Raw genomic sequence first — 13,879 nt, forward strand, 5'->3', positions numbered from 1 at the left:
TAAAAAAATATAGATTTTTAGTTTAACATTTATGTAACATTAGGTTTTCTGATTTTAATGCTTTTAATTCGTGATTTTTCTAATTTTATATTATTTATTATTAAAATCATCGTTATATGTTCTAAATGCAATCAAGCTATCCTCCTCCCTTCCCTTGTCATCTTCCATTTTAAGGAAATATAGCGGGACCAGGGTAGTTGAAGTCAAAGGTCAGAATTATCCATTTGATTTCCTTATGTTATTTTTTGAATTTTACCGTAGGATTCGGTGAAGGCTACATGCGTCAATTCAAGTCATAAGGTCAATATGGCCATTTTAGTTTCAACAATGGCTGTTCAAAGCCCAGGACCAGGAGATGAATTATTTCTAATATTTTGTCAAAACCCAGAGGAGGAAAAAGTCAATTTCATTATCGTCATCTCTTCTCTCTTTCTTATTTTCTCTTCTCCAAAACTGTATCTACATTCACAAATCACAAATAAAATTCCCGAAAAGTGGAAAATATAACTCATCGTGGCTTTTCGACTCGAATTCCTCAAATTTAATTACCCCTTCAAAACCCCTTAATACCAACTTTATCCCCAATTGTCTTTTTCTTGTATTTCATTTCTCCATTTCCACCAAACACACTCTCATTTTTTTTTACTGTCTTTTCTTGATCCTTAGGATTTCTACTAAATTACCGATATGTCCAACTCAGGCGGCTTTGCTGTGACTCGAACTCACGCGGGGGATCGATTCTACAACCCGCCGGCAATGAGACGGCACCAGCAGTTGCTCTTGCAGCAGCAGCAGAGGCCGTCGTTACAGAAGGAGACTCGAGTTGACTGGGTCGAGGCAGAGATTCGGACTGACTCGGACGAGTCCACATTGTGCAGGCTTAACTCGCTCTGCTCACCGTCGCCGGCTTCTCCACCAAGAAATGCCGACATGACTAATTTGGATCGGCTCATGGAATCCGTCACTCCTTATGTTCCGGTTCAGTACTTGTCCGAGGTCGGTGCAAAACTTTTCCCCTGATTTTTCTTGAAAACTGTAAAACGGAAGAAAGTTAGAATCTTGTTAATTTGATTTTAATTTCAATATTTTATCATACATATTCTAAAGCATTCAATCTTGAGTAATAAAATTTGAGCTCTACTAAATGTTTTTTGGATGGGTTTAGCGGAGGGTTTTGGTTTTATCAGTTTGAGGAATAAACTTACTGTAAAAATTGTTATTATCCTTTGTTAGTCATTGATTTTCTCTTTAACAAAATAGAAAATAGCGGATATTTCACACTAATGTTTGTATTACGAATATCAATGAACGCGGTGGTGTTATGAACCAAACTAAATTGAAGAAGAGAAGAAGCAGAACAAGGCACAGAATAGATTTGAAGATTAAGAAACTCAGAATTTCAGAGGAAGGAGAAGATGTAGTGAGAGAATTTTAGAAGAAAATACTAGACTTTTGAATAATGTGTTCTGTCTTTTTTTTTCTTCGTTAAGTTTTTTACACTATAAGCCAGCTTATCAAGCCAGTGTACATTACAATGGAAACTAATTACTCTATTAAATGACATCAAATTTGTTGTATAAACTAATTAATGGCTTTCAGGTCACATATAATTTTCTCTGCGACAGATGGATTGTAAAATACTATGTGCATATGTTTCCCTTCCTTATTAATGAGGAACTCCCCTCATGGATATATTACAGTGAATTATATGGATTGAGCAAAACTTTAATCACTGGGTAAAACAATTAAATTGAACTTAATGTTCAACTTATTTTTTTTTAATTTTGTTTTTGTTCCTCAAGGCTGTGTGATGGAGAATTAAGGATTTATTTATATTTGGAGTTCCCCTATATTGTTTATGTATTGAGCTCTCCAATAAAACTAGAATATTTATTTAAATTATTGATCAGTGGCTTTTGGGTCCACAGGGGAGAATAAGGGGATCGATAAATCATGAAGCTGATATTCATCCAGTCTTCAGTCTTGGGGATCTTTGGGAATCATTCAATGAATGGAGTGTGTATGGAGTAGAAGTACCGCTATTGTTGAATGGAAGTGATTCTGTTAAACAGTATTATGTCCCATCTTTATCAGGCATTCAATTGTATACAGACCCATGGTTGAGGTGAGCCTGTTGTATTATATATTTTATTTTCCTATATTAGTTGTGATCTCTTAATTTGTAACTCTTTATAGTCATTGCTGCACTCTTGCAATGAGTTATTTTTAAAATAAAACTTTTTCCGACTGCTGCTCTCTGAATGCTTCCCTTATGTTTTGTGCCTACTTTTATGTTGATCATCTTTTGTTGAGACATTGTTTCAGACCCCCAAACTGTTTTGTATGCTTTGCATTCTTCTATACCTGTATAGTAGTCTGACTTTAGATGATCTATGTTCACTATTACATATATGTGGTGTTTAAACCTGTGCGGATACACGATCCTCTTCCAATCTTTGAACCAGAGACTGATTACTAATGTAGTTAATTGCCATGCTTAAACTTTGCAACTTTGATACTCGTTTTTACTTTTATTATTATTTTTTTCACTTTTGGAATCTTCATTCATGTATTATCCATTTTTTCCCTTTATCCAGTGAAGAAAGTCAGAAACATGTGTTCATTTAGCACCTCTTGAATTTGGCATGTGGTCATGCAAGCAGTTATTTGATACTGTTTTCCCTGTTTAAATAGCTGAGCAGCTTTTCTGCTTGAGGTTTTGTTGTATTGAGTTGCTGAAACTCATTCTTGCAATACTAGGTACTATATTTTTGCTGCCTAATTTGATCTCATTTCTATTTAAGTTAGCATACTGTTGTCACCCATAGACCTATGACATGGTTAATTTGGATGGATATCTTTGGAGGAGTAAGTTATCTTAGTTAATAATGCTTTTTTTAAGTTTTCTAGGGATGAAATTTTTCATGCTGCAACTTATTAATGTGTACTTGGTAATGTTAGTATCTTGGCCTCAAAACTGTCGATCTATTCCCATTTGAAAAGGTTGGTAAAATGAGATGTCTATTACAGAGATCTCAACATGGTGCTTATTGTCCTTGCTAGAATAGGTGGTTGAGTTTAAGCATTAGTGTCTAACTTGTGCCATGTGCCAAAAATAAATGTTCTAATCAATCCCCTCGTTTACTTTTTTTAAGTGGGGACTTAATTATTTTTTGGTTTTCTTCTGATCTTTCCATTTACTTTCATTAAATATTGATCTATGTGGGGACATTTTTTGTTTTAGCTGTGGCCTATGAGGACTTATCATTCATTTCCTGCACTTCTTTTTTCCATGGATGCTATCCGCATAGAATTTGTACCTAAACCTTTTTTTTTTTTATAATTATTCTAATTTCCATAGAAGGCCTGGTGAAGATAGTGATGTTGAGTCTTCTAGGGAGACGATTGGTGCTGGAAGTAGTGACTGTGAAGCAGAAAGGCATGCCAAAAGGGTTGTTGATGGAACCTGGGGTCAGCATAATCTTGTGAGCTTGAATTTCCAGAGATTGAACAGACTTACATTGAGAGATAAACCTCCTATGAATTTGTTTAGTAATGAAACCGAGGTTTGCAGCTCACCTGGGTTGCTTGTTTTTGAATATTTGGAGCAAGAACAACCACATCATCGACAACCTTTATATGATAAGGCAAGTCTATGTGCATAATAATGTAAAGATTATTATATCTGCTTTCTCTTCATGAATATTACTTATCCTTAGTCCATATTTTACTTTATATGAAAAGACAAGTTCATGTTGAGTTTGCTTGACCCCTAACTGTATGCCCAGGTTTCAAGTCTTGCATCTCAGAATCCAGAGATCAGGATGTACAGGAGCTGTGATCTATTGCCTGCAAGTTGGATTTCTGTGGCATGGTAAGATAGCAAATGATGTTGAGCTGCTTATTTTCCTCTTTCTTAATTTATTTTTTATTTTAATTTTGCTGTGCATATATGATAAGTTGAAACTCGGGGTTTAGGTATCCAATTTACAGAATACCTGTGGGCTCAACCTTACAAAATTTGGATGCATCTTTTTTGACCTTTCATTTTTTATCAATACAAGCTGGAAGTATGTATCACTCACTTTCTCTTTCTCCATAATTGCTAATACAACATGCCTTTTTTAAGTCTTAAATTTACTTTTATTTGGCGAATGATACAGGGAAAAATCTGCAACAGTTTAATGCTTGTGGTGGCGGGAAGGTCTACGGTGTAAATGCTTCTCCAAAAATTCCCCTACCTGTTTTTGGTCTTGCTTCCTATAAATTGAGAGGTTCAATTCTGACTCCTAATGGAGCTAATGAACGGAAGCAAGCAAACTCTCTGTTGCAAGCTGCTGACGACTGGCTTGGGAATTTGCATGTTAATCTTCCCGATTTCAAGTTCTTTGCTTCACACAATTCACAGTGGAGATGATAGGGGCATAAACTTCCAATGGAAATGCTATTCCATAAAGCTGTGAAGTTGAAGGTGCAAGTTTTATGGAATGATATACGGTCACAGATGAGATGCCATTTACTTAGAAACCCTCCTAACAAACAGCCTTCTCATCCTTAAAGTTGTGTATGTGTTTTCTCGTAAAAGCAGCGGTGTCCACAAGTAAAAGACGCATCCATTTTTTGTCAGGTGCAGTATGGAAAAGTTCTGTAGAACTTTAAGTGCGTGAGGGATAGTTGGCACGAGGTCAGCTGTTTTCTCAATTTCAGGCAGGGATAGAGGACCTGTGATCACCGTATGAAAGGACAGATTATCTCGCACGCATCAGAATTGAATTTTATGTTGCAAATATATTGGTGAATAACTGGCCTTTTCATGTTGTCTGTGTCAATGTGATTATTTCGTGTCCTTTTTGCGATGACAACAAAAAATTGAAACATATGTAATTGTATTTGCACATATAAACCTGTATCTGCAGCTACAATTTTTTGAGTTGGCAGTACATACAATCCCACTCCGATAATGGTGGGTTTCTAAGTTTTGTTTTGGTGGGCATTGTACAGTTGGTAGAATGAGATGCCATACTCTACTCCACAGATAAGTTAGCCTTAGTCAAGTGTTGAACTGAGCTGGTCCGGGAAGGAGACCCAACCACATTACAGATTATTAATTCAGTCAAAAGATGTGCTAAAGTAATGCAAGGATAGGCCTTAGCTGGTGGTTTTCAATCGGAATTAAAGGTTGGATTCGAAAATAGCGTATGCTGTTCTTAATTCGTCTGAATAATACAGAAAGGAGATTAACCATAAAGTTATGACATTGACAATAGGGGATTTGGTTTAGAATTTGATAGTGGTTTTCAAAATTTCTGGATAGAATACGACGAAGCAGTTACAACGTTATCAAGGAAAATCTAGTAGTAAGAACAGATGCCGATTCGAGAAATGGTCGAACTCTGCATGTATTAAAAAATTACAAAGTAAAGATGAGGGCATGTGTAATATTCCGCGTGATATGGCAGCTGTAGTTTCTTCTTTATCAGATAGGAAGAAAGGTGATGAGAATTCAAACATCATACCCATAGAACTGTTACTGCAGCCGTCCAAGCATAACCAGACATAAATAAAACCTCGTATTAGATGCCCTCGAGGATGAAGCAAAGCCAAAACATTAGGAAGATGCTCAAGACTACTGGGACGTTTTAAAAGAGGAATCAGCTGAAATCTGAATATCACTGCCTTCTCAGTGGCCGAGTAAACTGTAGATGGAATTAATTGCAGGTTAATTGAACTCTACAAAATAAATTATCTTTGTATCTAGTTTTTGTGAAGGGTTCATTCGGTTGCAGAATACAATTATGGAATCAGCGTAAAGCATAATAATGATGCTTGCTTCTTCTTAAAGCTTTAAATGATATGGGATATAAGAATGTGATTCTTGTCGCAATTTGGCTACATCAAGTTTTTCATCATTACATCAAATTCCTACATCTGACCAAGCTTTTTCTATCATGCTATTGACACATTTCACAGACAATGGTTTGCGAACTTGTCCCTACAACAGTCAATCCAATTTTAATGTGTCTTGTTCACAAGTCATCATCGAAGATGGTGGATAACATGAGTCCCTGTACAAATTCGCACCTCTTTGCCCTCTCCACATGGTCCTTGTCTGATAAGGCTGATTGAATAACATTTCTGCAACAATGAAAGGACTATCAAATTCAATTACAACAAGAGGCCTATGTATCTGTCTAACGACACAGCAACTATGCAAACAGCATGGTAATGTGAGAGTCACGGGTTCTTAAAAGGCCTCTCGTTTGTGAGGGAGTCTATTTGTACTTCAGATATAAAGGATCACGGAAAAAATATTACTATATAAAATGATATTAGCCATCCCAGCTAAAATGTGACCCCATATTAGCAAGACTAATAATATAACTAATATGTCAAATGAATGCACAGCCCATCTATATGCAGTTAAACATCCAAAGCACCGCTCAGTTTAAGGAGCACAAGTTTTTGTTACTTCTAGTCTTTACACTTAAACATCCAAAACCATCATAATGGCTAAGCTTCCTTTGTTCAGATGTTAATTGATTACACATATAATATCCTGTTTTACTAACTTGTATACCAACCACATAACTTGTCCACATGGATTCTACTCCCTACAAATCTATTTTCCAATTTTTATGATCCCATTCCCCCTTGTTAAATATTCTCCTTTCATACTCTGCAGAATGTCTTACACATATTTTTGAGAACTTGGTTGTTTGTATAATGAATTTTTAAGAGGAACAAGTAGAGCACAAGTCAAAAGAAGAAAGGAAACTTTATGGCACGTGATCAGACAACTTACATATCTAATGTTTTCTTGTATAAGGTTTTCTCTTCTGCATTTTCTCCAATTGATGAATCAGCATGTACACTTTCAGACACATCAGCAGTAGGAGTGATGTAAACAAATGATAGCAAGGGATCAAGAGCCATTCTGGAGGAAACTGAAGACGATGACCTAGAAAGAAGAGATTGGAAATGCACATTTTGCAATTCCTTCGTCAAAGTTAATAAAGTTGAATGAGACTCGCCTTTATTATGTTTCAATTTGTGCCAACTGTAATCTTAGTAAAGGAATCCAGCTCATGGTTTCAACTTATAATCACAGCCATATTATAGATATGAGACAATGTTACTGAGAAACTTATGTTGAATTGGGAGGCATTAAGAAAACCTTTAGGACAACTAACTAAAACCAGTTAAAGAAAGAAAAGAAATTCTAAAAGCGAAAAGAGAAGCAAGAAAGGTACAAATTTTACAAGTCAACAAGCGAAAAGAAAAAAGGATATCTTATTAGAAATGTTTCCATGATGTGATGCAATATGTCCAACAGTATTCATCCCCTCGTTCAAAAGGCAAATAGGACATACCTGCAGACAAAACAAAAATTTAGGTCACAGAATCAAAGAAGGCGTCACAAGTAAATATATGAAGAGATTGTAAACTGGGTACAATTAGGTGTACAGTGGACTAACAATGAAAGCCAGATAGCCATACAATACCCAAGGATGATTTCACCCAGGAAAAAAAAAATCATCATCAATGATGAGTAGATAGAAGAGACACTAACCCATTTTGTTTGGGAGAGATGAAGTAAAATGCAAAAATTTAATGTTGAACACAATGAGCGGTGAAACAAGACTGAATGAGAAAGAAAGGTTGTTTGTTTATTATTTAGATAACTTACAATAGATAAGAAAAATCTCAAAGAGAGGAAGAAGAATGGAGTATTACAAATCAAAATTTTCAATTCAATCTAAGAACAAACAAGTTCAAATGAGAACAACCCAACAATGAAGATATAATATCCTCAAAAATCCTGGTTTTACTCAGATGCATTTATCAATTTAATAACCATTCTATTCATCCTGTCCCTCCAAATATGCCACAAAGCAACTGCGTAAACACAATCTGTGTTGTGCAGCTTCCAGCACTAACGCTCTCCAAACAGCCTAAAAGAAGAAAACTTGAATGCTTGTTTATGAAGCTAAATGCATTAATGGAAGAACTTAAATTGAGATTTAAGGCTTTGTTAAGTTAAATTAAGTTATCAGTAGCTAGTCCTGAGAGGTTCCCATGTATCTCTAAACCTTGTTCATTATAAACAAAACAAAACCCATCCAAGTGCACCCAAATAACAGTATTAAAGAAGCCACTAGAATATAGAAAATAGCAATTATTATACTTAATTAAAAATTTCCAGTAGCTCTATCACCACAAATTATAAGGATAACTAGTTAAATACCCCAGAATTTACTTCTGATCGATGGTCCTCCTCGATATGGCAACACAATCCAATAAAATCAAAATCCTCTGAACAGAATGGGCAAAAATATTCCCCCTTCACTTCCTCATCATCTTCCTCGAAATCAATGCAAACATCTGCTTCAATAAAAGAACCATTCAGCACAATAAAACCCAAAAAGAAAAATAATAATAATAGAATAGAGAAATGGATAGACTTTGAAACAAACCAAATTGAGACTTGATAGTAGAGTGGCAGTCGTTTGAAGAAGTAGATAAACCAAAGTATCTATCAAAATCCATTGAAGCTTCCGTTAATTAAATTCCCAAATCAGATGCTTAACCCCCAACTTTCTTTTTGATACTAAAATTATAGGTATCTAAAAAATTCTCTTTATAAGGCCTTAAATAATGGAAGTTGCGCAGAGAGAGCACCGAAAGAACCTAGCCCCAGTGACATTCCGAGAAGAAACGTGAAGCCTTTTTGTGGGTTACATGTGGGCATGCCTCCTTCGGGGAGAAGTTTTCTCCACTCGAAATGACAATTAACTCCCGCCTTTTAACGTAAACTACGTCAACTACCAAAGAGAGACGTAACCTACCACTTTATTTATTTATTTATTATTACTTTTGCCTTCCATATTATTAATCTTTTAGTTAATCTTATATTAACCAATAATTAAACAAGACAAAGAGGTAAGTTTCAGCAGAGACGCGTGTCGTTGTCTTTTTGCTTTTCGGTTTACTCGGCCTTTTTATTTTTCCTTTCTTTTTCTGGAAAGTACTGACGGCTGGCATTGCCCTTGCATTATCTTTTCCATAGTCCACTTTTGAATTGCAACGTCAACTTTACTTGACACAAGCTAATTTGCCTCCCCACTTTATTTGCTTTTGCAAATAAATAGATCTTCTTGAATAAATTATCGAACGTATATCTTTTTCATACTTTTAGTGACGAAATTATTCCCAATGGAATTTAGCATAGGAATGAATTAACACGATAAGATTTTTAATGTGATTTGACCGTTCTATCATAAGTCCATTTTCATACTTATATTAATTAAATGCTTTGGTAAAACTATAATAAGATTGCAATGAGCATGATAAAAAGCTCATATGTTTTTCGATATTTTTTTATCTTTATAAAGTCTTGAATTTATTGGAGGAGAGACAGAAGCCTTCGTTTCATGTAAGTGAGGACCATAGAAACCCACTTGAACATAAGCCCAATTCGAGCTTTAAAAACGGCGCAAAATAGACTTTTGGCTTCAAAGCTTGTAATCCGTTGCTAAGGTGCAGTTAATTTCGGCTTCTTCCAAAATCCTTGGTCTTTTATTTTCAACTGTAAAACAGAATTTCATTCTGAAATTTTTCATCAAGTTCAAATTCAAATTACCATTCAAGAATTCTGAACTTTTTAACTTTGTTTTCGTTTCCGTTTCCCATGGCAACGAGAAACCGAATAGCACCGTACAAGAAGAAGAGAGATGCCTTAAAGAGCGTGCGTGTTCCGCTCTCTTCCTCGGCGTCCGGTTCGACCGGTCCAGTTATAGAAATAGTGAGTGGTTTGTTTCTGCGCTCCAATCACTCTTCTTATACTCCTCTCAGCACTGAAGATCCTGGCCCCTTTAGGTACGTTACTGCGTTTCTATTTCGTCGAATTGTTGTTTTACTATTATTAAGAGCAAATTTCTTTTGTTTGGATGTTTTGAATGCGAAGTAAAGAATGAGAGAAGTAAAGAATGAGACAACTAAAGGAAGTCTTGAGTTCTATCTAATTCGTAATTACCGGCTAAGCTGAGAAAAAAAAATTATCTTATGGTTGCCTCGTTTTATTTCGCAAGTTCTGTTTTCTTTTCTGAATACTAGATTATACCTGTATCTGAGAATTTTCTTCTGTAATTTAGCTTTCCCTGCAACAGCAGTGCAGTGTTGCTTGTTTTGTTTTGTTTACTCTAAGGACTTGTCAAACACCTACTAAACTTCATATTGTTTGAGAATCACTTTAAGATTATGAAAATCAACTCCAAGCAGAGCCTTACTGCTATTTTTGAAAAATTTAGCGAAATTTTTGATAGAGAGGGTGGGGTCTGGAGTGATTGGAAAGAGCCTTGCTGGACACAAAATCTCATTCCACAGTACAGGTGAAATGAATATACATTGTTTTGTTATTGAGGCATTAGATTGTGGTATGAGATTTTGTGTTTGACACCATATGTTTTCTTGAAGTCTGCATATTATATAACACGTGAGATTCACCTCTGTGAAAAAATTTATCCTTGGTGTGGTAGGGATGCATTCGCAGTAGGTCTACCAGCAGTGTGGGTGGATGACTCTGAAGAAATAGTGGTGAATATACAACGTGCTCAGCTCAAGATGGCAGAATTAGTCAAGGTTCATGCTAAGGCTTTTAATGCCATCCTTTGGAGATGGCAATAAAAATGTACAATTGAAGTTCTTGCACATGAGATTACAGATCTAATAAGGAGCTCTGAGAAGAGATTGCAGAAATTTTCTGTTACTGACTCTTCAGAGGACTCAAATATTAGAAAAAATGTACAGGTATAATTCTTATTGCTGTATTCACTCTTTAGAATTTGAAGTTATGTATTGGCCAAGATTAGTGCATTCTTAGGTTTTATTATCTTGAAATTCTTGTCACATGAAAATACATGTTTGTATGATGTTCAACATTACCCTATATATAGGTTAGGATCAACAACACCATTTTTAGACAGAAATATTGAGTATTTGGATGATTGGTCATTGAGTTTACAAGCTTAATATAACGTTTATTAGATTGAATTCAGCTGACTTCTGTCTTTTCTTATTAGATTTTAATTTCATTTTTTCTTTTGGGCAGTGTTCTCTTGCAACAGGTCTTCAGAACCTTTCAGATGACCTCCGGAGAAAACTATCAACATATTTGAAATGACTGCAGCAGCAAAAAGAGGTCTGAATTATCAATCTGGCTGCTGGACACATCAAGCATATTTAGCCATCCTGATCTTCCTCCTATAATCGTGCAAAGCATTTTTATTGTTTCCCATGGTTATACATAAGTGATTTCTAACTATTAAATTATTAACCCACGTAATAGTCTGCAGCCATTTGCTCAAATATTTTTGGTCATTATAATTATACCATATGCAAATATTTATCTATAAACATTTGTTTTGCTTTCCCAGCACATGATGGTGTTGACCTGGAGATTAACTTTAATGAGAAAAAATTTAGATTGGAAGATGATGGATTTAGTGATGTGATATGCTGGTTTCCTCTTTAATGTACCTACGCTATGATCTATTTGAATGCATGAAATTAGATCTGTATTATCTATTCAGATGTGAATTACAATTGATCTTGCTCAAGGAATAAATGTCAGAAGATTTCAGGAATTGGGTCTGAACCTATGGCTCAAATGAAGCAGATTTTCAGATATAAATTCATATTGGAACAAAAATAAATGCTAGATTGCTACACATGAATATCATTTATGGACTTGAGTCACTTGACTTTGATATTAAGATTCTTTTGAGCCTATTTTTGTTGCAAGATCTGTATTAATAATTTAATGCTTGATCAATCCAGGGTTTTGATGACCATCAGAGATGAAGTTAAAAAGGAGTGAGTGTTTCAGTGAGGAAAGAGAGAGAGAGAGAGATCAAACAGGTATCTAGAGTTACCCAATTGAAGACCAACATGCTAATTCCTGTTTGATTGATACAAAATTTCTCTGTAGGTTGTGGAATCTGTAAAAGAGCTTGCTCGAATCATGAAAGACCTATCAGTTCCTGTGATAGATCAGGTTTGTGTCACATCTTCGTATATTGTCATTCAGGAAGATATAGCAAAGCAAGGCTACTAATGTAGTTTTAAGTCTTATACCATGGTACAAGTGTTGATAGGATAGAACACAACATTCAGAATGTTGCTAACTTGGTTGAGGAGGGGGCTATAAACAGCTGCAGAAGGTTACCTGACAGACTTAGTCATTTCATGCACTCACCCAAACTTTCACTCCTGGTCATTGGCAGCTGACCCTGTCAATTGATCTAATGATTGCAGGCAGAAAGAATACAAAAGAAGGGATGAATGTTCATGTGTGTAACAGTGCTTGTTTTTTGTGCTTCATCATGCTTGTCCTCTTGATCCTCAAAGGGTTATTCTTGTAAATCAAGATCGTCTTGCTGTTTGTTATTGAATGTAGTCCGTTACTGCTCCATGCTTTGTCAAGAAGATGCAATGATCTACTAATCTGCTGGGAAAGATTTTGAATATAGCCTGAGATATGAGATTTACATTGATACTTTGGAAACTCAGAAGTTGGGGCATATTTTCCTTGTTACTCCATTACCCAGCACTAGGAATTTTTAAACAAGATGAACCAGTTCATCTTTTATAGGCTTTTCATCTCCTCTCGTAAAGGTGTATCTATTTATTATACGATCTTTCCCAAATATGGTTTCAATGAAAATTAAAAGAATGCAATTCAGGTCCGGTATTGATGAAGGGTATAAGCTCTTCCTCATGTTTGAATCCAACATTATATAAACAATAAAATTATGTATATTTATTTTATATTCATAAATGTGTATATATTTATATATGTTATCATATGATTACACTTATATATGTCATCTATTATATCATTAAATAATTTTAAATTAACAATAAAATAGAATCTTTATCATATAATAATACATAGAAATGTATATATATATATATATATAAAATAAGTATATATAATATTATTCTTATATAAATAGGTTGTTGTTCAATTGAACATGGACGTTTTTACTTGTTATTATCTCTTATTGAGAACAATATTTTAGACTATATATATAAAGAAAAGCAATACGACTGGATGTTTGAATTTTCAAGTAATTCAAGCATTTTGTCTTATATCTATGGGTCGATCATGTGCATTTATGTGGTAAGAGCTTAGAAGAGAATCCTAACCTTTTTATCTAGTTAATTTTAATTCAACTCACCCAAAATCAGAATATAACATGACATCAATAGAATAAGGAAAATTCTAGAGATCATGACTTGGTAATTTGTAAAGGAAAGAGAAAGAAGCAGAGGTCAAAGGATAGTGAAGAAGGGAAACTGAATGGCTTATTTTCAAAAATTAAAACCTGTTTTTTTAAATGGTTCAAAAATTAAAAATCCAAATGCAATTTGGATAAAATTTTCAACCTGTATTTTTATTTTATTTTATTTTTGAGATTTTAAATTGTGTGAAAAGAAAAAGGAAGTAAAACTGCAGTCCTAATTTTATGGGAGAAATAGAAGAATGTAGAATTCAACTTAATTTTACGGTGGGGGCGGCCGCAGATTATCAAGGCTTGTAGTTAACAACCAGTGCTACCTATGAGGAATAATGAACGAAATAAGAAAAGAGGAGAAAAGGGAAAGGAAATAATGATCTTGGTGGATTCCTTTGCCATATCAATAAAACTTCTATTTATATAAACAACGTATATTAATATTTTAGACTTTGACTCCCCTCCTTTTATTTTTCGCTCTTGTTTTGTTTTTGTGTTTGGTTTTTGAGTGATGATGGCTACTAATGCTGCTAAAGGAAACAATGAAAATTCAGCATTGAGTTGTTTAGGAAGCTGCAGTTATT

At 34.7% G+C, this 13,879-nt stretch overlaps 2 protein-coding genes and 1 pseudogene across 3 annotated transcripts; 2 read left to right on the plus strand and 1 right to left on the minus strand.

The window, feature by feature from the left end:
* Nucleotides 1-372: 372 nt before the first annotated feature.
* Nucleotides 373-4,975, plus strand: LOC123216769. 2 transcript variants are annotated; one of them, XM_044637332.1, is made up of 6 exons: nucleotides 373-996; nucleotides 1,929-2,125; nucleotides 3,365-3,647; nucleotides 3,789-3,874; nucleotides 3,979-4,070; nucleotides 4,164-4,975. In XM_044637332.1, exons 1-6 carry the CDS (start codon nucleotides 688-690, stop codon nucleotides 4,415-4,417), a joined length of 1,221 nt encoding a protein of 406 aa, XP_044493267.1. In that variant the 5' UTR covers nucleotides 373-687; the 3' UTR covers nucleotides 4,418-4,975. The 2 variants fall into 2 exon arrangements, with proteins under 2 accessions (XP_044493267.1, XP_044493266.1); XM_044637331.1 differs by having other exon boundaries at nucleotides 374-996; nucleotides 3,362-3,647.
* An 826-nt stretch (nucleotides 4,976-5,801) lies between these two features.
* LOC123216770 (protein DEHYDRATION-INDUCED 19 homolog 4-like) lies at nucleotides 5,802-8,779 on the minus strand. Its single transcript, XM_044637333.1, has 5 exons — nucleotides 8,475-8,779; nucleotides 8,246-8,382; nucleotides 7,290-7,370; nucleotides 6,803-7,059; nucleotides 5,802-6,135 (listed from the first exon to the last, which is right to left on the minus strand). The coding sequence occupies exons 1-5, from the start codon at nucleotides 8,545-8,547 to the stop codon at nucleotides 6,027-6,029; spliced, it is 657 nt and encodes a 218-aa protein (XP_044493268.1). The 5' UTR covers nucleotides 8,548-8,779; the 3' UTR covers nucleotides 5,802-6,026.
* Nucleotides 8,780-9,263: 484 nt separating this feature from the next.
* LOC123215766 lies at nucleotides 9,264-11,586 on the plus strand (annotated as a pseudogene).
* The last annotated feature ends 2,293 nt before the right edge of the window (nucleotides 11,587-13,879 follow it).

The sequence above is a fragment of the Mangifera indica genome, chromosome 5, assembly GCF_011075055.1.
Source record: "Mangifera indica cultivar Alphonso chromosome 5, CATAS_Mindica_2.1, whole genome shotgun sequence".
Taxonomy (NCBI): domain Eukaryota; kingdom Viridiplantae; phylum Streptophyta; class Magnoliopsida; order Sapindales; family Anacardiaceae; genus Mangifera; species Mangifera indica.